At 37.1% G+C, this 24,600-nt stretch overlaps 1 protein-coding gene across 18 annotated transcripts in view; it reads left to right on the top strand.

Annotated features, from left to right (window-relative positions):
- DIAPH3 (diaphanous related formin 3) overlaps positions 1-24,600 on the top strand; it is a 512,559-nt gene that overhangs the window by 149,285 nt on the left and 338,674 nt on the right. For 17 of the 18 annotated variants that reach the window (XR_013355827.1, XR_013355826.1, XR_013355823.1 and 14 more), the window contains 4 exons: positions 2,755-2,829; positions 2,920-2,989; positions 7,568-7,704; positions 9,786-9,891. Coding sequence is in view for 12 of the 18 variants with exons in the window: in XM_077855466.1 (XP_077711592.1) it covers positions 2,755-2,829; positions 2,920-2,989; positions 7,568-7,704; positions 9,786-9,891 (388 nt within the window). In the remaining 6 variants the exon portion in view is untranslated. Of the gene's footprint in view, positions 1-909; positions 1,054-2,754; positions 2,830-2,919; positions 2,990-7,567; positions 7,705-9,785; positions 9,892-24,600 lie in introns of those variants that run through there. The other variant, XM_077855476.1, reaches the window with a different exon arrangement.

The following is a 24,600-nucleotide window of genomic DNA, read 5'->3' on the forward strand; positions in this document are numbered from 1 at the left end:
TGTCATCAAGCACCTTTACTTCCTCCCCTGTGCCCTATCTTACTTTGCTTGTTTTTGATGTTTTAGGTTGTTACCATTCTTTCTGATTTTGTTGAGAAATTAATTCCTACCGTGAGTTAAAAGACTAGTATAATTTGGTATTAATGCCTCTTTATATTCGACTTATTAAGTTTGTTTTATAGAGAATTAGTTTATATGTAATATGTATGAGTGAATGTAAATTTTATTTTAATGACTCATATAGTCTAGTGCAGGAGAGTTATTGGTGGGTCCAGAAATAGCTGATTTGAGAACTTCTGTGGGTTCCACTAATTCTGACTATAACGTTATATTCTGGGTGATAAATTAAAAAAAAAATGGATGTGTTCTATTAATTACTCAGACCAGAAGACTTAACTTGATTTATTTGGATTGATAGCTTCCTAAATTTTATACTGGGCTCCAACATAAGCATATTAAGTGAAACAACGGTTTTTGTTTATTAACATTATTTAAAATTGTTTTGGTATAAGGCAGTTTTGGGAATAGTGACTTTGTTTTCCACAGTGATTGGAGGAGATAGCAGTCTGAGAAATTCTAAATCAATTATTAGCTTTAGAATATATTCATAGATATACTTTTATATATACAGATTGTAAAAATTCACTTCAAACAAAATACTGATGTCCTGTTGTGGGGGTAATGACCCAGGATGGCCTGATGAACAGAATCTATCCACATGTCTCAGTGTCACCCCAACGAACAATCTCAAATTATTATTATTTTTTAAGATTTTATATATCCATTTAGAGAGAGAGCGAGAGCAAGAGGGAGGTATGGGCGTGGGTGGGGAGTGGAGACAGAGAATCTCAAAGACTGTGGGCTGAGTGCAGGGCCTGACACAGGGCTCCATCTCAGAACCCTGAGATTGTGACCTGAGCCGAAATCACAAGACGGATGCTTAACCAACTGAGCCACCCAGGTTCCCCTATCAAATTACTCTTCAGATGTTTGATTTCAAGCTTCCCTGCTCCATTTGAAATAAGAATAAATATGGAATAGGATGTCAACAAGGTAAACAGTTAAGTGGATGCTGTAGGTGTTTTTAAGAAACATGAAAGTGAGATTTGAAATGCCTACAGGTAACCTGTGTGTTGCTGATAGGGGAGAGTAAACTCGTTACTTTTGAAGTAGCATCCTGGTTTCAAAATACTGATTTCTCTTTAAGTTGTTTTTCTCTCCTTCACTATAACAGTGACTTTTTTAGGCTTTTCTTTTATAGGAGAGAATCAGAGTATGTTTTATTGCTTAAATACATTCTTGAATTAGTTACTCCATTGCTTTTACTGGACAGGAAAGAGATGAATAAAATAGTTGACAAGAGTCTGCCAATCTAAATAGCAAATGGCATTTTTTTTTTTTTTTTTTTTTTTGGTGGTGGGTAGAATCAGATTCTGAACACTTATAGATAAATAAGCGGTATTCACAAGTGTACAAAATGAGGGTGAATTTTTTAAACAATATTTTTATTTCTTTCACTGCTGCATTTGGTTTTTATCCTTGTCCTGGGAAATGTTCTATTGTATCTTAAGTAAGAAAATGGTGTTATAGACTGATAGTGACTTAAACATGGTCTTCATATTTAAGAACTTCTTTTAATTATTGGATGAAATTTTGCTCATAAGGTTCCATCTTTCAAAGGTCCACACTCAAAATCATACATATAAACATATATACAAAGAAGCAGTTACATATCCTAGCTTTTCCTTTCTTCCTCTTTATTTTTTTTAATTAAAAAAAAATTTTTTTTATTTATGATAGTCACAGAGAGAGAGAGAGAGAGAGAGAGAGGCAGAGACATAGGCAGAGGGAGAAGCAGGCTCCATGCACCGGGAGCCCGACGTGGGATTCGATCCCGGGTCTCCAGGATCGCGCCCTGGGCCAAAGGCAGGCGCCAAACCGCTGTGCCACCCAGGGATCCCTCTTCCTCTTTATTGAAGACAGAATATATTCTTTATTGTTCAAGGCTTTCTAAATCACTACTGAAAAAAAATGTATTAATTTCCATTAAGGTAGCTTTTCTATAATCAAGTTGTGCTGTTGTCAGTAATGTCCTAATTACATTACAGTACTGTGGTTATATCAATGGGTTTATGAAAAGAGGTGGTTTAATCAAGATGAATATATTTGTTTAAAAATAATGATGAAGCTCTTGTTTAAAAAAAAAATTGTGCAACTTGGGAAACTCGCATTTATAGGCTGCATGTCATTGGTTTGAGAGATTTTCCTAAGACTTTTCTTTTGATAATTTGATGAATTTTTTCAGCAATCTTTATGTAGATCTGAGTCTTCCCTCTTTCAATCTTGCCCAATTTCTGCTCTTAGGAAAATTCTAAAATGAGATTTATCCAGTGATGTGCTGGTAAATGTTTAACAGCCAGCTCTGGGTAGGGGGAGATCTCTGATTGGCAGCATTTGCTGATTCTGTGGTAGAGTACTTCCAACATGGCAGATTTTAGCTACTAACACAATATCACTGGACACAGAGAATGGAAACGATGGGCATAGTCAGCTCTCAAAAGCTGGTTTATCCCATCACTACTCCCCTTTAACTAGTAAGATTAAAACCATGAGTGATTTTGCACATGGTGTTATTCTTGTATTTATGATTAGAACATAACAAGTATAAAATGTTTGTGACTATATAGCATTATTGTGATTTTCCAAACTGGAATACTGACCGTGTATAACTACCTTTTTTTTTCTGTTTATCAGTTGGGTAGAAAGCTTTGGACGCGAGGGGCTTGGATTATTACTGGACATTTTGGAAAGACTGATTAGTGGCAAAATGTAAGTATATTGTTCATTTTTATTTTCAACTACGCTACATTTGCAAGTCCAATTATAACTCCAATATGGATGTTTTTTATGCCAATGCAGACAAGAGAAAATTGTAAAGAAGAATCAGCATAAAGTCATACAGTGTCTAAAGGCTTTGATGAATACACAGGTATGTACTTAGGTGACTATATTTGTTCTTCACCAGTTCTTACAGAATTCTTACGAAATAGAGTTGTGTATTATAGAATTTGCACTAGAGAGATGTACTGCTTTGATAAGCTATTGAGTACATAATGGAAAAAATATTGAATTGCATTGATTTCTAGTTTTGTATCAAATCAATCATCTCTCAACAGGAGAAACTTACGGATGAATGGATCCTCTCCTGATGCTTAAATCCTCATGGGCAAATTAATTGTCCCTTTGTACTCTTTTTTGTTCCCTTCTCTCTCTTTGCTTTCCTTTTCAATTTTCAAAAGTGTAACACAAACAAGTTTTGAAATCATACCTGGTAATGAAACATGGTCTGCAGTTATACTACCAAAGAATTAAGTTGTAAAGTCTTAGTTTTTATAGCCTAGGAACTGAAATATGCAATGAAATTACCGTGAGTAGTTAGGAAACAGGCCCCAGAAATGGAGCAGTGATGCTTAATATACTTTAGTAATATTGAAACCAAAAGTAATAGGGTAATAGGGTGGTGGTAATATGGTGCAGAGCTTGCATATTTGAAGAGGATACATTAGAAGAAATACTTGAAGCACCTAACTGAAGTTAGATATATCTGACAGTGTTTCCTTTTTTATTTTTTTAAAGAATTTATACTGTTAATTTCAGAAATTAGCTCTATCCCATGCCATGTCTTTAGCTCCAACATCTAAACATATCTACCTCATGATGGGTGCAGTAATGACAGGTGTTTTAATTGCCATTAGACAGCAGGGGAGGAATTTTACCTATGGTGTTAGGATGATTTCTGTTTTAGAGCAAAACTGTCTGTATATTAACTTTAATTTTTAATATTTTTACATCTTTAAAATAAGCCTTTAGAGGACAACACACTTAAGTAAGTACTGGTACTTAAAATATTAACATTCGTATTTCTTTTTACTAAATGTAACAAATACTTGTATTTTCTAATTATTTTTATCTTGTTTTTCAGCATTTTCTTGAGCTGAGTTTTCTGTTTCTCACCAGTGACCTATTTTTCACCTCTCTGCCTTCTCTAATCAGATATGATTTTCAAGGAGCCGATCTGATGTAGAAATCCTCTCTATGTTGCTATATATTCAAGTATATTCTAGATTTGACCTGATTGCTCTGTGAGAATTAGATTTTAGGTAGATAGTCTTTTGTAGAATATGCCTTAAGAGTAAATGAAGAAAGGGAGAGATCTTTCCATACTGAGGAGATAATACTGCTTTTGGGAGGCTCCTTCTAGATTGAGAACATAGATGCTGATAATTTCACTGGTGATGAGACTGAGAGTAGAGAAAACCCGGGAACATAAGTCTTAAACCAAAGAGGCTTGTGGATCATTCTTTGAATTTGAGAAGAATACCATAATTAAAGTGAAGTGAGGTGGTATATAGGGATTAATATTTGTGTTTGGTTTGAGTTAGGGAGTAAACTTTAGGTATTTAGGTTCTAATTAATGTAGTGTGTTCTCTTACAATAGAATGCTTTTGCTTATACTTGTGGGGCTGGAATATATTGTCATTTGTGTTGATTGCTATCACCTGTACTAATAAGAGTAAAAAGTTGGGATCCCTGGGTGGCGCAGAGGTTTGGCGCCTGCCTTTGGCCCAGGGCGCGATCCTGGAGACCCGGGATCAAATCCCACATCGGGCTCCCTGCATATGAAGCCTGCTTCTCCCTCTGCCTATGTCTCTGCCTCTCTCTCTCTCTGTGTGTGACTATCATGAATAAATAAATAAAATCTTAAAAAAAAAAAAAAGTTGCTGATACTAGGAATTAGTATTATAATGTCTGAATTATAAACTTAATGTGTAAAATAATTTTTCAGGAAAGACCCCCACCCCACCAAGATTAGTTGATGGTTTTTCATTTATCTCACTGTGCAGTCTTTATAGGAATTCATTGAATGATGAAAAAAATAAAGGTTTTAAGAGAAAAGTGGTACCTTATTAGATACTAGTAATCAGTTATATCTGTAATATAATGAGCAAATCTAGCAATAGGTGAAAGTGAATTTTTAATAATAAACTGGACTACATGGGATTTTCTAAATGGAAAAAGATTCTGAATATTAGGGGAAAAACAAAAGGATGAAAAGTTAAGTCAATAGCAAGGTAATCAGAACAGGGGCTTCATTTTGATCAGTTAACTTTTTGTGTGTTGTTTTATGGTATGCGCCCACAGCAAAGGTGCTTAGCCAGCCCTCTTACCTGTAGTATCTTTGCCCCTGGGACTAACTCAGCATAGATAGTTATTCAGCATTAGTGTTCATGTCCTGTTGAGCATACTACATGAGGATTTAGGGTATTCCCCTCCTCCTAACTAACACTTTTTCAGTTTCTTGAAATTCTATTAGGTAATGATACATCTCAAGTAGAATGCAAATGGAACCTGGCTTTAGTCTTCAGTTTAGAACACATGAGTTTTCATATAAACCAGAGTAGGTCCTTGACATTCAGTAGAAGACATCCTTAGACCTTCCAAAAATTTGTCGCTGCCTCTAATCTTAAATAGGCTTCATTTAATGCAATTTAGATGCTAGCACTGGTAAGTTGATTATTTTTTTCAGAGTCAGCAGTTTTTGTTTTGTTTTACTTTTTTTCTTTTCTTTCTTTCTTTTCTTTTTTTTATTAATAACTGAACAAGAGTAATTCTATCCAAGCAGGAAGCAATTCTGTCTGCATTTCTAGGAACTCAGTAGTGGTAAGCTGGCCTCATTCCAGTCTGAAAGTGAGCACTTATGTGTTCTTATGTTAGCAAAGTCAGAATACTGCCTATGATGGAGCTTGGGAAGTTAGACTAGAACTATGACTAGACTAAAACTATGAAATCGAGAATGCTCATATTCTGCTCTCCACACGTAGTAGTTTAGAGCTGGAGGGCTTCACAGAGAAGGTAGGTAGTATCATCTGGAGGAAATTGGTATGAGTTCCTTTGAGTGGTTGGAAGAGCTACAGGATTCTGGTTCTAGAGATGCAGGCATTGGTTAAGGACATCCTGGTGGGTGGGAAATGAAGGGAAAAGGCATTTACTCAGTCCTTAGGTTTTTAAGGACAGAGCCAGCCCTTTGGTACTTGGTAATCATTGATTGACTTTTTGAATTGGATCTAAGTGGTACTTTATAAGCTTCTGACAATTCCCTGGAATGATTATTAAAGGATATTGTGGTCCTTGGCCCCATGCCTGCTCTCTCTTTGTTTCCAGTTATGAGAAAGCCCAGGGCATCACAAGAGTGATCGTTTCCTGGCTGGTTTAGCTGTCTATTTGTAAACATTTTCCTATCACCAATGAGAGGGAGAAGTCTCTCTAAAAAGTGTATCCTGGGGCCCTTGGTCCTTTTGCCTGTACCCTTTGTACCTGTGTTCCTTAGATAGCGGTTTAAAGCAAATGTGGTATTTCAACACAGTGTAACAGCTTCTTTATATAAATGGTATCTCAAGATAGGAAAATTATAAACACGATTTCATACTCCTCATAGCATTTACGTCTAAGCTTGTTATAGATTTAGCTTTGATTCTTATATCTAGTGTTAATTTTGAGTTAAGCCATAGTTCATAGGTCTGTTATTGGGATTAAGGTCCTTTTTTGTGCTCAGTAGTAATTCTAATCAAGCAATTTCTCACTCTTTAGAAGGATCCTCTGGGATGCATGGAAGATAAATTGTATCATTTTATTGCTTCTATTTATCCTCTGTTATTTGATACTTATCTTCCATAGATTGTAAGTGGGCCCTAAGAGATGTATATATCCTTAAATCAAAACATGAAGTCATTAACATGACTCCTTATCTTCTAATTGGATGTGACATCCTGGCAGTAGCAAACAAACTTTATCCTTATCCAGCATCATCCCATTTCTATAATGTGTTTACAACTGCTTTGTCTTTCTGATGTGAAAATATCATTCTGATTAGAATATCTATGCTCCTTATGGCAATTTCTACATGGTATCTGCCCAAATCATCTTTCAGCTTGTGCCCATTTTTTGAATCTACTGTTACTCTTTAGGTCTGCACTCTGTTATGTGGTTGCCACATGTGGCTGTTGAGCGCTTTTGAAATGTGGCTTGTCTGAATTGAGGTGTGTTGTAAATATAAAGTAGACACTGGATTTTTGCATACTTAGGAAGAAAAAAGGGTACAATAGCTCATCAATAAATGTCTTATATTATGTTGAAGCGATCATATTTTAGATATATTGGATTAATTTTATTCAAATTTTACCTTTTGCTTGAGAACTACATTGCATCTGTGGTTCTCATTCTCTTTCTGTGGGATATTTACTTGGGGTAATATGTCCCTTACCAACCTTTAAGAAGTTATTTATATTTGGTTGAACTATATTTATATAGTTCTTGATGTGACTACTTCTATGAATTTCTATTTGTAAAATATTTCATAGGATGTTATATATTCCTTATATTTTCTGGCTTTTATTAAGTGTAAATATGTGTTATCCTCTAAACTTTTTAAATAATTATATTTCCTCTGTGGTGCTATTTTTTCCAATAAACTGCTGACATTTAACCTCTTATTTCCAAAATGTTACAGTATGGCTTGGAAAGAATTATGAGTGAAGAGAGGAGTCTTTCTCTATTAGCCAAAGCCATCGATCCTGAGCACCCAAGTATGATGACAGATGTGGTGAAACTCCTCTCTGCGGTATGCATTGTAGGAGAGGAAAGCATGTAAGTCTTCTCATTTTTCTAATGACATTACAAAATAATTTGATTTACTTAAAGTTTTCATTATTCTATTTTAGACTAGAATTTACTGTTAATAAATGAAGTATTACTTAAGCAGCTGATTTAGATTCACAATTGAACAGAAATGTTTGAGTAACCATTATTTCTCAGTCAATATAGTAGTTATAGGCTAACAGGTTTCTATGAAAAACTGATTTCTTCATCTTACTTACACTGTTCTGAATTCAAACCCTAAATAAAATTTCTCAATGAAGACTGAAAAAACAATTCAGATGGATTCTGTTTCTTACATATTTTTATTTTTCAGATAGAGTTAATTCAAACTCATGTATATTCCCTTATAAAAGCAAACATCGTACTACTAGCAAATCTATTTGTAAAGTGATTTACAAGGGCTGTATGAAATAGTAGTACTTTACTGGTTAAGGGTACATAGTCTTTGACCATAAAGTACATCCTGAAGTTTTAAACTTAATGACATTATCCATATATGTTAGGATTGGAACTAAAAGACCATTGCATACATTTAAAACATAATTATAAAGATAAACCTTTTTTTTTTAAGGTTGGGATACTTACTACAGGAAGCATTTATTTTTTAAAATTTATTTTATTTTTTTACAGGAAGCATTTAAAAATTAAATGCTTAAAATGCTTTTTTAAAAGACTAAAGATAAGGGGACTTATTGTGATGAGCACTGGGTGTTACATGCAAGTGATGAATCGCTAAGTTCTCCTGAAACTGATATTACGCTATATGTTAACTAACTAGAATTTAAATAAAAACTTGAAACGAACAAAAAATACCCCAAAAGGATAAAGATAGAAATGCTGAACAACAGAACAAATAAATAGCTCTCTCATAAAGGCTAGGCAGAGATCTGCAAGCAGAACCTCCCGCACACATTTGAAAATTGTCCTGGTGGTGACCGTGCCGGGGCAGGTGACTGTTGGGCTGATCGAAGTGGACTCGCTGGAGAGTGCCCGGGCACTACTGGCCTCGCTCCCCACCTGCAGGCACAGCTGGGGACAGCGCTATCCCCAGCGGCAGTCCCAGCCTGCAAGGCCAAGGTGCACAGCTTCAGTACGTTCCCTTTCCCATTTTCAAAGACCATATTAATTTTATTTGAAGAACCCTAAGGGTGTATTAAATATTTACATATGATGCTCTTTGTACTCCCCCCTCCATCTTTCTCCTTCTCCTCCTCCTGCGTCTACCCCTCCCATTTCTTGTTTCTTCTCTTTTCCTTCTCCCTCTTCCTTCCTTAATGTCTTTTTTCTTTTCCTTCTTCTTATCCCTCTTTTCTCTCCTCTTTCTTTATCCTCTCTTTTTCCCCCTGCTCCTTCACCTTCCTCTTTTTCCACTTCCATATTTATTATTTCTTGACTTCATAATTGGTTATCAAAATGATGTTGATCATGTCTTTGGACCGCATCGCATGCCTGTGTCTACAAACTGAGCTTCTACAATATGTTGGATTATGATAACACACTGAAGGAGTAGCAAGTGTAGTTCTTGTGTATCTCTTATTTTTCATGTTTGACTATAAATCCTTACCACTGTATATTCTTGGCTACCAGACTTCATTTATACTCACAAAGAAGGAGAGTGTAGTGGTTAAGAAAGCAGAGACGGTGCTCTCCACACATTGTCTGATTTCAGATGCCTCCTCCATTTGGAGATGTGAGACCTCAGACAAATTGCTGAACTTTTTTCTCCTTTTTTCCTAATCTATAATAAGGGATAATAATACCTACTTCATAGAACTATATACATTAAAAAAGAATTAATATTTGTAAATTGGTTTAAATAGTGCCTGATGTGTATAAACCACTCTATAAATGTTTGATAAATAACCCTCATCATAGGGTTATTAGGAATAAAGGAATAAAAAAAAAAGCATGTAGTAGTACTTGATACATGCTATGTACTCAGTAAACTTTCAAAATGTTGCTGTCTGCCTAAGAGTAGGGACTCTGGAGTTCAGCAGATCAAGCAGTTGTATTAAGGCCTTTGGATTATTTGCTATTTGCAGTCTAATTATTTTCAAAATTTTTGATAGCCTCGAAGAGGTTTTAGAAGCTTTAACATCAGCTGGAGAAGAAAGAAAAATTGACAGATTTTCATCCATTGTGGAAGGTCTCCGGCATGATTCAGTTCAACTGCAAGTAGGTTTCATGTATAATCCTCTGTATTGTTTTGTAACATTCAAGGATGAAGCCCTGCATATCCTCTAGTATTTGGTAAAATTTCAAATAATGCAGAGAATTCAAATGGATAATATATCATAATGTATTTTCAGGTATAACTTAGCATGTACCTATTATTATTTCCTTAGGTTACTTTCCTAGAAGCCGACTTACTAGAGATCTGTGTAAAATATATAATTATAGTCCATGAATTGTTTATTCTTTGTTATCTCATTAGGTAATGATTACAAATTTTAAAATGTTTTGGCAATTAAATGAATTATGGCTTTTCACTGATTTATTAGTTTTTATGTTGGAAAAGTTGAGTTTACAGGAATAATAATGAGACCAAGGTACACTAAGATTTTCGAAGATATTTAAATATTTAAGCGCTCCTAGAAAGTCACTTTTAGACTTCACCATTATAGTGTTCAAGCTGCATAACTAATATTCATTTAATTTCTCCTTTTTATAAAGAAGAGCTTTTTATTCTGAAATTATTGTTACAATTATTGCTAATAACCTGAATATCTTTAAGAAAATAATTGATATCTGACCCCTCACCTCCAAATATTTTTAATATTTAATTGATGTGACCCGACTGTTGGGATTTTTAAAGATTCTCAGATGATTCTACTGTGCAGCAATATTTGAAAACCAAGATGTACTAATAGCTATAAAGTAAATCTATTTCACTCTTAATTAGTAAAAAGTTAGTTTTAAATTTTATTTTAAAGCTCTGTGTAGCTTGGCCTTTGTATTGTTTCTTGCTGTGGTAGGAATAGAAAAACCAAATCTTCATGTTAAGGGAGAAAGATGGTTTTTGATGAACAATCAGAAAATCTTAGGGATGGTCAAATTAATAAATTTACTGTGGCATTTCCGATGATGGTGTTTGTGATGGTGACCTTTCTGATGACGCTGTGAATGGCTAGTGAGGAACCCTTTAGTGATTTGTTTCTCTGCCAGGAGGTGGGCCTGGAAATTCGAGTATATGGTCCCTGTTGTGTAGGTCTCCTTCCTGGAGCTTCTGGAAGAAAGCCCCTCCTGACTTATCTGGGCTTGTCAGAAAGCCTGGGAGAGGGGTCTGGGATATGTTGTCCACCTTTGATGTGGACTCTGCTCCTTCAGTATTTTGATGTGTTCTCTAAAGTCTTTTTATACACCATTGCTTTCATTTTTCTTCTCCTCCTTTCTCATCTGGCTCCAGAGCTCCTATTTACCACAAGCCTTAATGAATAGTAAATTGAGATTTGTAGAGAAAAGCTGAACACTTAGTTTATCTGAATTTTCCTTTAATACTCAGGTTATCTTTTATTCATATAATATTTGTACAAATGGTACCAAGTTATCAGATTAATTTTGGTCATTTGTGTAGCGTATTAGAGATCATGTTCAATTCTTAAAATCTCACTTAGGAAATGTAAGAGTCACATGTAAACTTTATCCCTTAAGCACTTTTTATACTAATGTATACTTTTTATATACACACACTTTTCTAATAACACACATGTCCCAAGAGTGGGAGGAGGAGGGTGGTATCTTATGATGCAAGGAGGAGACTTGTGAGTCAGGCAGCTTGAATTTAAACCCCAGCCCTTTGCATCCTGGCTCTGTGACTCTGGATCATGTCCCGATCACTTCTATGCTTCAGTTTTCTCACTTGTAAGAGAAGGATAATATTGATCACTATCTCATTGTTGATGTGGGAATTACATAGATTAGTGTATTGAAAATGTTTATTTCACATTAATGTTGGTAAGTGTTAGCCTTAGGAAGTAATTTTGTTAAACTAAAAACAAAGTCGGTGGAGAATGGAGATTGAAGAGGATCTTCCTCCTTCAGAAACATTAGCTATGTTGATGTTAAAGTTGTTATATTACTACAACTCAGCATTATACTATGAACATATCCTGAGATGAACGAAATGCAGGTTCACACACAGACCCATATGCATACTTTTATAGCAGCTTTGTCATAGGCTCAAATTGGAAACAATCCAGATGTTCTTTAACAGGTGATTGGTTCAACTGTGGTACACTCATTCTACAGAATACTCAGTAATGAAAAAGAATGAACTATGGATTCATACAACAACTTACATGAATCTCCAGGGAATTACCTTGATTGGAAAATGCCAATCATGAAGGGTTACACACTGGGTGATTCCATTTATTTAGTGTCCTTGAATGAACCAAGTTTTAGAGATGGAGGACAGGTTAGTGGTTGCCAAAGGTTTGGGATGGGGTCGAGGAAAGTGTTGGATGTGGCCATAAATAAATGGCATCAGAGAATTGTGTAACAGTTGTGTTTTTTAAAAAAAAACTTGGTAAAACTGGGGTCCCAATTTGTTGATAGCAGTATTATGGCTACTTAACATTTTAAAGCTCTGAGGAAAGGGGTAAAGAATGTCTTGTTAAGAACTAAGCCATGTTTCATCTAGGTAAATAACATGAATGACTCACTAATTGAAAGGTGATAATTACAACCTTAAAATTCTTGGTTACTTGCATGTTAATTTGTTTTGGCTTTCAAACATTGAGGTAAACCTTTAGAATTATAACTGATTGCCATATGAACCTGAAGGCAAACTACATGTATCAAAAACATTTTTGGGTGTGTTTAGTCATTTCTTTTATGGGTGATTACTCTCAATTTTCCATATGGAAAATAGATTGGTATAGTTAAATTTATATGTAGCTAGTAAATATAAGAATTTCTGAAATCAAATGGTCAGTTAAAAATTGGGAATGTATTTATAGAAGACATTAAGATTTGAAGAAATTAAAATATATTTAAACATTTGGTATGATTATTGAAATAATTCCTTTTTAAAAACACCTTTATTGAGATAAGATTCATGTATCATAAGTTACCCATGTAAAGCGGACAGGTCAGTATTTTTGTATAATCAGAATTGTATGCAACTTTCACTATAATCAATAACATTCTCATAACCCCTAAAAGAATCCCCTTATCCCCCCTCCAGCTCCTTCACCATCACCCTGCAATACCCTCATTCCTTCTAGTTCTAGGCAACTGCTAATCTACTGTGTCTATAGATTTTCGATATTCTGGATTTTTGATAAAATTCATACAACATGTGGTCTTTTCTAATTTTTGCTCTCACTTAATATTTTCAGTGTTCATGTTGAGGTATGTATCACAACTTCATTTTTTCCCCTCCAAATAATTATACTATTTTATGCATATTCAACATTTTATTTATAATTTGTCATTTGGTGGATATGTGGGTTGTTTCTACTTTTTGACTTTTATAGATAATGCTACCTGTGAATATTGGTGGAGATGATTTCTTTTTTTAATGACTGCTTGTTTGCCATATTTAGTGTTAAGGGAAAAAGGGTGAGGGCATCGCTAGCCAGGAACATCTCCCTTGGATAGTTGTTGAAGTCATCTGTTTGACTCAATTCTTGAAATTTTTTTTTCCAAGACATAGGTGGCTGATTATATTTGCTCTTATGAAATTAATTGCCTTAGTTTTAAGTAATTATATTGTCTTTTATGGTTAGTTATTTTTTGAAACACTAAAATTCCTTGATGCAGTTTTTAAAGTTTAATTCTTATTGAGAATAGAAAGTTCACTTTAGCATTTTTTTTTCATTTTTCTCATCTGTTTAGATTAAAATTACCCTACTCAACATTTTTGTTCTGCGTTTTTACTTTTGAAGGAAGTTTCTCATTATTACTAAGCCTAAGCTAGCAGGTGTCAAGCTTAAGTTAGGGGCTAAGGGTACTGTTTTCTAGATAGCTAACATAGGGAGATGGAGGGTGGTGGGGAAGTAAGTAGATTGTCTTTTCTGGGATTGCTGGTTGTTCTCTATTTCCTTTAAAAAGATCAAGCAACCCTTTAGTAATATCTAAAAATACTTTCCTCTATGGGTGTTCCTGAATTTTCTATAAGTAAAGTATATTTTAGAATTAGCTGGTTATCATTTTTTCCATAAAGCTATTGATATAAGTGCCCATTTTATACCATTACCTATGTAATTTGCATTTATTGAAATGTACTAGTGTGGTTGATATTAACAAATCACCAAATTAAAAATACAACTTGTTTGTTGCTGAACAAAATAGAAACTGTTTGCTTTTAAATTGGAGAAAATGGGAGATAGTAAAGTAAAAAAAATTCTCATTGGTCTTTTATTGCAAACTACATAACAAAGTACTTTTTAAAGGAAGATTGTTAGATTTTTTTGAATCTGATAATGAGATAATGTGATCGCCCATGTTTCTGATAGAATTGAACATCCTTTCATTCCTCCCACTCATAGGGTACAGTAAGACAGTAAAAAAAAAAAAAAAAAGTGCCAGAAACAACTTAAAATTATCTTTAGGCCTTAGAGAGTAAGAAAAGTCATACTTTTCAAGAAAGTACTAATATAAATATCAGACTCAAAATAAATATGTATTTTTCTCAGGTGTATCAGAAAGGGGTTTACAGATCCAAGCAGCATAAGCCACTGTGGGTAATTTAAGCAGGATGTGGTACTGGGTACCATAACAGAATTTTGGCAGGCCCAGGGAACCATGTGTGGATGATATTAGTCAGAAGTAATGTAGAAGAAATGCCGGCCACTTCTGGGAATGTGCTTTATGGGAGATGCCTCTCCCAATAGTCTACTCTGGTCGGTACCTGACACACTGGGACTCATGGCAGTGCGTCTTCTCAAAGCACCAAACCTTTCCTCCTGGGGCCCAGTCTTAATACGTGTGATTGCCCCCTCGTGTAGGCTCAGTTTTCCTTACAAGAAGAGGGTTGGAATAAGTGTGGGTAAACCAATATCTAGTTTTCAACCACATGTTGAATTTATGTTATTTTTATTTTTTTCCCTTTTATTTCTCTTTTCTATGTGTGTCTTATCCCTTCTCTTTTTAGAGCCATACTTTGCTACCAGAAACATTAGATATGATTCTGAAGAGTTTGTTCAAACTCTTGCTGTTGGTCATGGGACTGTTTGTGGTAGATTTTCTGTCAGAAAAGGAATCAAGGTGTGGGGATCCTAGAGTTTTTTGAGTGGATGTTTGCTTTTCTGTACATTTATTCTCAGGCTTGTGGTGACAGCATGCTATGTTTTCCTATGATTTCTCCCTCTTTCAGTCCTCTTGGACTCATGGGTAGAGAGTGTCAAGAACATGAAAGGTCTGTGATTTTACGTCACTTGTATATTAGTGTGTTAGTCTGCCATAAGTTTTATAGGTGCTACGAGAGGACATAATCCCTTGGTCCACAACAAAAGACTTCATTACTCACAGCAGCAGTAGTGGCTGAGTACAGCTTTGTATCAGCCACAATTTCCAGTTGCAGTGGATTGTGTTTTAGGAGAGAAACCATAAGTACAGGGAGTTCAACTCTCACATCATTGGCAGCACTTATTCTGATCAACACAGGCTGTGATGAAATCAGTTTGTCTCAGAGTATTTATCTAAGGCTGTTGCTCAGCCAGATTCCGAGCAGCAGGTTGAGGCCAACCTGCAGTATGGACCTCAGCCAGGCCTTCCAGGTCCCAGATGCAGTCAAGTGAAGAAATCCCACAGACCATCAGGGTCTAACTTAGAACACCAGAAGTCTTTCTTAATTTTTTCTATTGATCTTTCTACTTTGCCTGAGGTAGTCAGGTACAGAATGATGTATTAGTGATTGCACAGACTTCCCCTTGTTCAGTAAGAATGAAGTCTAGGGCAGTTCTTTTATCCAAAACATCCCTAGCTAGTGAGTTGAAGCTGAGTGCTTTCTAAGGCCAATGGGGTATCATTGATCACTTAAACTAAAATCAGGGACAAATATCTTACCTCTTTTTCTGATTGGGTGGCTCCCATCATATGGATAAATGCATACGGATATATATAAATAGTTATGTTTTTCTCTAGGACCACTTGTAGCCTTAGTTTGGAGAGCTCTTCATAGTTATCTGATGGTGTAATGCTAGTGTTTGCTTAGATGCTTGAATGTCTTCTATGGTGACCTCTGAGGTGAGAGTCTGAATTTGGAGAGACAAACAAATTAACATCTCACTTTTTCATAACATAGATAGTCTTGATGGTCTACATGGTGCTTCTGGATGGAAAGTATTATTTGCAGTTATTTGGGGTCCCCAACTGGGACCTTTATCAAATGGGTGGCTGCTGCGTAATCATGCTTTCAATGTGGCTTCCCAGCTGGCTGATAAACTTTAGGATTCTCAGTTCAGGATAAAATTGAGTCCAATCCTTGCTTTTGGAGGGTCTGAAGATAAGGTGGAGATGCCAGGTTGTGCAACTTCTGAGTTTAGAAGACTCTGATCTTTTATAATGGATTGTAATAGTGCCTGCTTTTAACTCCAGAGAGCTATTATCATAATTATACTGGACATGAAGCATGCCTATTGATTTACTATTCAAACATCATTCAAAAGATCATCCAGAAGATGGACCACCAGAGCCTCTACTTGCAATGTGTGCAGAAATGTAAGAGACTCAGGGTGAATTGTCATGCAGTGGGGAACAGACCACTGAACCTTCTCCTGTTAGCCTATTGACTTCTCCTTCAGTCTGATCCTCTTCGTATTTTCCCTATACATTCATGGTACCTTGTAGATTGAATAGAATGAAACCTTCATTAATTTTGGTTCATGTGATCCTACAAAGTCTTTTCCTACCTTAGTTATAACTAAAGGGACATCGGACAAGGGTGGTAGATGATACCCTTACAGGATTCCATGGACAGGAATGATTGATAAGTCTTTCTAGGATTCTCATGGTAGATCTTGCTCTACCCCAGAAGATGTTTTTCAAAGAGGCAAAAGGCAGAAATATAATCCAAGTTTTGATATCTTTAGAACTGTTATTAGAGGAAAATCAAATTTCAGACCTATGCAGACACCTGGCATGCACATGGTCTTAAAAAATATCTCATGGTTACATATTAAAGTGCATGAGGTGCTTGCATTAGAGAACAGGAGGAAAAGGTGAAAGTGTCCTGTCGAATATGAAGTTTCATTTATAATACTTATGAATCAGATAACTTGGAAGTGATATTCTTGCTGAAACTTGCTTTGTAGAACAAGGATGTGTTAATCTGGGTCTTTTGAGAAGCAAGATATTTAATATGCATGGGACTAGGGAAAGGCCTCTTAGAGGACCAGGAGAGAGGGCTGGAGGAGGTGGGGAGAAGTCTAACTCACTGCAGATCTGATGCCAGGTGGAGGAGAGAAAGAAAGGTGAGTTGAGGGATGTATCTTTGGCTGCTGTATAGTTCCAAGAGAACTTGGCAGGATCCTTGGGGAATCTTCAAGCTAAAGCCCCTGTGTCCTATTTTAGTATTCTTGGTGTGTTCAGACATTGGCTGGGAGAAGCCCGTGGGAGCATGGCCTCGGCTCACCTGTTGTGATGGATTTCACAGGGTAGCAGCTGAGGCTGGACTGTTGGTCATTTATACTCCCTGCAGTCAAGAGATTGAGAATTGCATTCCCCTGGCTGCTGCAAAGACAGTTTTTCTTAAAAACAACAACCACCAAAAAAACCCAAAAAACAAAAACCTCTTTAATTTCTGGATTTCATTGAGCTCAATAACAGGATGGATATTTGCAAAATTGGGTCACATTTTGTTATGTCTCAGTAAGTAGGAAAAATTACCTTTAATTGAGTTATAGTCACTGTATTTTGAAATTTGTTACTAATAATTGAGAAATATGACACTGAAATAAATCATGTTAAAATGACTCTTTAGCTACAGTCAAGTTTATTTGCTTCTGTTTCTTTTTGTTTTTTCTATCCCCCCTTAAAAAACTCAAAATATTCCCAGGTTTAATTTTACTGGAGCCCAAATAAAGATATTGAATGAATGAATGAATGAATGAATATAATATATACTATAATGAATAGTCATATTCATTAATTTACTCCTTCTTTTTGTTTCAAATATCTCCACCACTACCCCCAAATTACTAAACAAAGTTATTTTCAATTTCAAATAACTTGTTCTCACATTTAATGAAGAACAGAATGAAGAATAGGGATAGTAGAATGTTTTTATATTTAGGACTGTGTTGGAGCCTTCCAGAACAATATGGAATAAATTTGTTTGAATTCCTCTGTTTTGACTACTTCTATTGAAGTTTACATCAGTAGGATTAATGTATCAATATAAATCGAAATGTTACATGTATTAAAATGGACTGGTAAATATGCCATTAAGCTAAGATGTTAAACACAGTGAAGAATAATCTAACGTGAACTCCTGTCATAGGGAGCATACCTCTAAGTATAAATTAGTGGTAAAAATTTTTGTCTAGAATATACTGCCAGTTTTCTGAGTTTGCATAATAAATTTCTTCACTTATGCTACAGTAGATCATAAGAAAGATAAACTTGCCTCATGCTTCAAAGGTAACTGCACAGTTTCATAATTAAGCAGTCAATTAGTTAATTATTCAGTGACTGCTGTGCAGTGAGTTATACAAGAGCTATAAAGAAGTACACTCCTGCCCTTAAGAAGCATATACTTGGGAATCTAAAGCTAGCTAAGTTTTAGAAGTAAAATACAATAGTAGGAATTCCAGCAAAATGCATAGGAGGACACAGAAGAAATTAATGCTGTCTCAGTGGGGGTATGTCTGAATAAATATTTAAAAATCCTTTTGTTTTTTGAGTAGTCCTGTTTCATATAAATTATAGCCTCTTAAATCCTACAATTTATTTCTCTGTATTTGTATGGAAACGATACAGTTACCTCAAGCTCTGATTTGTTCTCTTACTGTGTCTATCATTTATAGAACACTCAATTGGAAGTCTAAATAAAATAATCTATAGAACTTTACATCTGCTGATCTACTTTACTATTCCTGTGTTTGTCTACATCTCGTAGTCTGATTAGTTTTTATTGTTTTTTTCTTTTTTTTCTTTATTTTTATTGGTATTCAGTTTACCAACATACAGAATAACCCCCAGTGCCCGTCACCCATTCACTCCCACCCCCCGCCCTCCTCCCCTTCCACCACCCCTAGTTCGTTTCCCAGAGTTAGCAGTCTTTACGTTCTGTCTCCCTTTCTGATATTTCCCACACATTTCTTCTCTCTTCCCTTATATTCCCTTTAACTATTACTTATATTCCCCACATGAATGAGAACATATAATGTTTGTCCTTCTCCGACTGACTTACTTCACTCAGCGTAATACCCTCCAGTTCCATCCACGTTGAAGCAAATGGTGGGTATTTGTCATTTCTAATAGCTGAGTAATATTCCATTGTATACATAAACCACATCTTCTTTATCCATTCATCTTTCGTTGGACACCGAGGCTCCTTCCACAGTTTGGCTATCGTGGCCATTGCTGCTAGAAACATCGGGGTGCAGGTGTCCCGGCGTTTCATTGCATCTGTATCTTTGGGGTAAATCCCCAACAGTGCAATTGCTGGGTCATAGGGCAGGTCTATTTTTAACTCTTTGAGGAACCTCCACACAGTTTTCCAGAGTGGCTGCACCAGTTCACATTCCCACCAACAGTGTAAGAGGGTTCCCTTTTCTCCACATCCTCTCCAACATTTGTGGTTTCCTGCCTTGTTAATTTTCCCCATTCTCACTGGTGTGAGGTGGTATCTCATGGTGGTTTTGATTTGTATTTCCCTGATGGCAAGTGATGCAGAGCATTTTCTCATATGCATGTTGGCCATGTCTATGTCTTCCTCTGTGAGATTTCTGTTCATGTCTTTTGCCCATTTCATGATTGGATTGTTTGTTTCTTTGGTGTTGAGTTTAATAAGTTCTTTATAGATCTTGGAAACTAGCCCTTTATCTGATATGTCATTTGCAAATATCTTCTCCCATTCTGTAGGTTGTCTTTGAGTTTTGTTGACTGTATCCTTTGCTGTGCAAAAGCTTCTTATCTTGATGAAGTCCCAATAGTTCATTTTTGCTTTTGTTTCTTTTGCCTTCGTGGATGTATCTTGCAAGAAGTTACTGTGGCCGAGTTCAAAAAGGGTGTTGCCTGTGTTCTCCTCTAGGATTTTGATGGAATCTTGTCTCACATTTAGATCTTTTATCCATTTTGAATTTATCTTTGTGTATGGTGCAAGAGAGTGGTCTAGTTTCATTCTTCTGCATGTGGATGTCCAATTTTCCCAGCACCATTTATTGAAGAGACTGTCTTTCTTCCAGTCTATTCCTCCTTTATTGAATATTAGTTGACCATAAAGTTCAGGGTCCACTTCTGAATTCTCTATCTGTTCCACTGATCTATGTGTCTGTTTTTGTGCCAGTACCACACTGTCTTGATGACCACAGCTTTGTAGTCCAACCTGAAATCTGGCATTGTGATGCCCCCAGATATGGTTTTCTTTTTTAAAATTCCCCTGGCTATTCGGGGTCTTTTCTGATTCCACACAAATCTTAAAATAATTTGTTCTAACTCTCTGAAGAAAGTCCATGGTATTTTGATAGGGATTGCATTAAAGGTGTATATTGCCCTGGTTAACATTGACATTTTCACAATATTAATTCTGCCAATCCATGAGCATGGAATATTTTTCCATCTCTTTGTGTCTTCCTCAATTTCTTTCAGAAATGTTCTATAGTTTTTAGGGTATAGATCCTTTACATCTTTAGTTAGGTTTATTCCTAGGTATCTTATGCTTTTGGGTGCAATTGTAAATGGGATTGACTCCTTCATTTCTCTTTCTTCAGTCTCATTGTTAGTGTATAGAAATGCCACTGATTTCTGGGCATTGATTTTGTATCCTGCCACGCTACCAAATTGCTGTATGAGTTCTAGCAATCTTGGGGTGGAGACTTTTGGGTTTTCTATGTAGAGTATCATGTTATCGGCGAAGAGGGAGAGTTTGACTTCTTCTTTGCCAGTTTGAATGCCTTTAATGTCTTTTTGTTGTCTGATTGCTGAGGCTAGGACTTCCAGTACTATGTTGAATAGCAGTGGTGAGAGTGGACATCCCTGTCTTGTCCCTGATCTTAGAGGAAAGGCTCCCAGTGCTTCCCCATTGAGAATGATATTTGCTGTGGGCTTTTCGTAGATGGCTTTTAAGATGTTGAGGAAAGTTCCCTCTATCCCTACACTCTGAAGAGTTTTGATCAGAAATGGATGCTGTATTTTGTCAAATGCTTTCTCTGCATCTAATGAGAGGATCACATGGTTCTTGGTTTTTCTCTTGCTGATATGATGAATCACATTGATTGTTTTACGGGTGTTGAACCAGCCTTGTGTCCCGGGGATAAATCCTACTTGGTCATGGTGAATAATTTTCTTAATGTACTATTAGATCCTACTGGCTAGTATCTTGTTGAGAATTTTTGCATCCATGTTCAACAGGGATATTGGTCTGTAATTCTCCTTTTTGGTGGGGTCTTTGTCTGGTTTTGGAATTAAGGTGATGCTGGCCTCATAGAACGAATTTGGAAGTACTCCATCTCTTTCTATCTTTCCAAACAGCTTTAGGAGAATAGGTATGGTTTCTTCTTTAAACGTTTGATACAATTCCCCTGGGAAGCCATCTGGCCCTGGACTCTTGTGTCTTGGGAGGTTTTTGATGACTGCTTCAATTTCCTCCCTGGTTATTGGCCTGTTCAGCTTTTCTATTTCTTCCTGTTGCAGTTTTGGTAGTTTGTGGCTTTCCAGGACTGCGTCCATTTCTTCTAGATTGCCTAATTTATTGGCGTATAGCTGTTCATAATATGTTTTTAAAATCGTTTGTATTTCCTTGGTGTTGGTAGTGATCTCTCCTTTCTCATTCATGATTTTATTAATTTGAGTCTTCTCTCTCTTCTTTTTAATAAGGCTGGCTAATGGTTTATCTATCTTATTAATTCTTTCAGAGAACCAACTCCTGGTTCTGTTGATCTCTTCCACAGTTCTTCTGGTCTCGATTTCGTTGAGTTCTGTTCGAATCTTTATTAACTCTCTTCTTCTGCTGGGCGTGGGGTCAATCTGCTGTTTATTCTCTAGTTCCTTTATGTGTAAGGTTAGCTTTTGTATTTGAGTTCTTTCCAGTTTTTGAATGGATGCTTGTATTGTGATGTATTTCCCCCTTAGGACTGCTTTTGCTGCATCCCAAAGATTTTGAACGGTTGTATCTTCATTCTCATTAGTTTCCTTGAATCTTTTTAATTCTTCCTTAATTTCCTGGTTGACCCTTTCATCTTTTAGCAGGATGGTCCTTAACCTCCACGTGTTTGAGGTCCTTCCAAACTTCTTGTTGTGATTTAGTTCTAATTTCAAGGCATTATGGTCTGAGAATATGCAGGGGACGATCCCAATCTTTTGGAATCGGTTCAGACCCGATTTGTGACCCAGTATGTGGTCTATTCTGGAGAAAATTCCATGTGCACTTGAGAAGAATGTGTATTCACTTGAGTTTGGATGTAAAGTTCTGTAGATATATGTGAAATCCATCTGGTAAAGCTCTCGTTTCTTTGGAGATGTTTTGCTTAGAAGACCTATGGAGTATAGAAAGAGCTAGATTGAAGTCACCAAGTGTATTATTATCTAAGTATTTCTTCACTTTGGTAAATAATTGATTTATATATTTGGCAGCTCCCACATTCGGGGCATAAATATTGAGGATTGTTAAGTCCTCTTGTTGGATAGATCCTCCAAGTATGATATAGTGTCCCTCTTCATCTCTCACTGCAGTCTTCGGGGTAAATTTTAGTTTATCTGATACAAGGATGGCTACCCCTGCTTTCTTTTGAGGACCATTCGAATGGTAAATGGTTCTCCAACCTTTTATTTTCAGGCTGTAGGTGTCCTTCTGTCTAAAATGAGTCTCTTGTAGACAGCAAATAGATGGGTCCTGCTTTGTTATCCAGTCTGAAACCCTGCGCCTTTTGATGGGGTCATTAAGCCCGTTCACATTCAGAGTTACTATTGACAGATATGAGTTTAGTGTCATCATGATATCTATTCAATCCTTGTTTTTGTGGATTGTTCCACTGAACTTCTTCTTAAAGGGGAATTTTAAGAGTCCCCCTTAAAATTTCTTGCAGAGCTGGTTTGGAGGTCACATATTCTTTCAGTGGCTGCCTGTCTTGGAAGCTCTTTATCTCTCCTTCCATTTTGAATGAGAGCCTTGCTGGAGAAAGTATTCTTGGTTGCATGTTCTTCTCATTGAGGACCCTGAATATATCCTGCCAGCCCTTTCTGGCCTGCCAGGTTTCTGTGGAGAGGTGTTCTGTTACGCCAATACTCCTCCCCATAAAAGTCAGGGATTTCTTGTCTCTTGCTGCTTTAAGGATCTTCTCTGTATCTTTGGAATTTGCAAGCTTCACTATTAAATGTCTAGGTGTTGAACGGTTTTTATTGATTTTAGGGGGGGATCTCTCTCTTTCCTGGATCTGAATGCCTGTTTCCCTTCCCAGATTAGGAAAGTTTTCAGCTAGAATTTGTTCAAATACATATTCTGGCCCTCTGTCCCTTTCGGCGCCCTCGGGAACCCCAATTAAACGTAGGTTTTTCTTCCTCAGGCTGTGGTTTATTTCCCTTAATCTATCTTCATGGTCTTTTAGTTGTTTGTCTCTTTTTTCCTCAGTTTCCCTCTTTGCTATCAACTTGTCTTCTCTGTCACTCACTGGTTCTTCCACCTCGTTAACCCTCGTCGTTAGGACTTCTAGTTTGGATTGCATCTCATTCAATTGATTTTTAATTTCTGCCTGATTAGCTCTAAATTCTGCAGTCATGAAGTCTCTTGAGTCCTTTATGCTTTTTTCTAGAGCCACCAGTAGCTGTATAGTAGTGCTTCTGAATTGGCTTTCTGACATTGAATAGTAATCGAGATTTTGTAACTCTGTGGGAGAGAGGACTGTTTCTGATTCTTTCTTTTGAGGTGAGGTTTTCCTTCTAGTCATTTTGCTCAGTGCAGAGTGGCCAAAAGCAAGTTGTATTGGGAAAAGGAGAAAAAGAGAGGAAAGAAAGAAGGAAAGAAAAGAGAAAGAGAACGAAAAAAGGAAGATAAAAAAATAAAAAAAAAAAAAAGAAAGGAAAAAAGGGGTGGGGGAAGGAAACGAATCAAAAAGCAAAACAAAACAACAACAACAACAACCAAAAAAAAAAAAAAAAAGAAAAGAAAAGAAAGAAAAAAAGAACCACGGGGGAGTATCTTCTGATTCTGTGTACTTTAAGTCCCTTGACTTACCCTGGAACTTGTCCGTCCAGCTGGTCTTCTAGGGGAGGGGCCTGTTGTGCTGATTTTCAGGTGTTAGCAGTTGGGGGAGCTGCTCTGCCCCTGCCTGGTGCAGGGCTCAGTGGGGGTTGTTTACCCCGTGAGGCCCCTGGAGGAACAGCTCCAGTGGCGGGGCCAGCTCTGGAGCCCTGGAGTCAGCCCCCGCAGTAGCTCCGGAGCTCTCCGTCTGCAGGGCCTGGAGGCTCCGGGGCGGGGCCGCTGATCTGCTCAGCTGGGGCAGGAGCGTCCTCGCTGTCCTGGGCCCTCCCGGCCTCTGCCTGTCCCGGGGGAGGCGGGATCCTGGGCTGTGTCCCGGCGCCCTGTGCTCCGGGGCCTGCGCTGTTGGATTCGCTCCCGCCCCGCAGCCCCCTCCGCGGAGCCGCCCCTGAGCCCCCCGAGCTGCCCCCGCCCCGCAGCCCCCTCCGCGGAGCCGCCCCCGAGCCCCCCGAGCTGCTCCGGGTCCCGCCGTGCGCGCTGCAGCCCTTAGGGAGCTCGGCCGCGGGGTGTGGGGCTCTCCCGGG

The sequence above is a fragment of the Canis aureus genome, chromosome 17 (assembly GCF_053574225.1).
Source record: "Canis aureus isolate CA01 chromosome 17, VMU_Caureus_v.1.0, whole genome shotgun sequence".
Classification (NCBI taxonomy): Eukaryota; Metazoa; Chordata; class Mammalia; order Carnivora; family Canidae; genus Canis; species Canis aureus.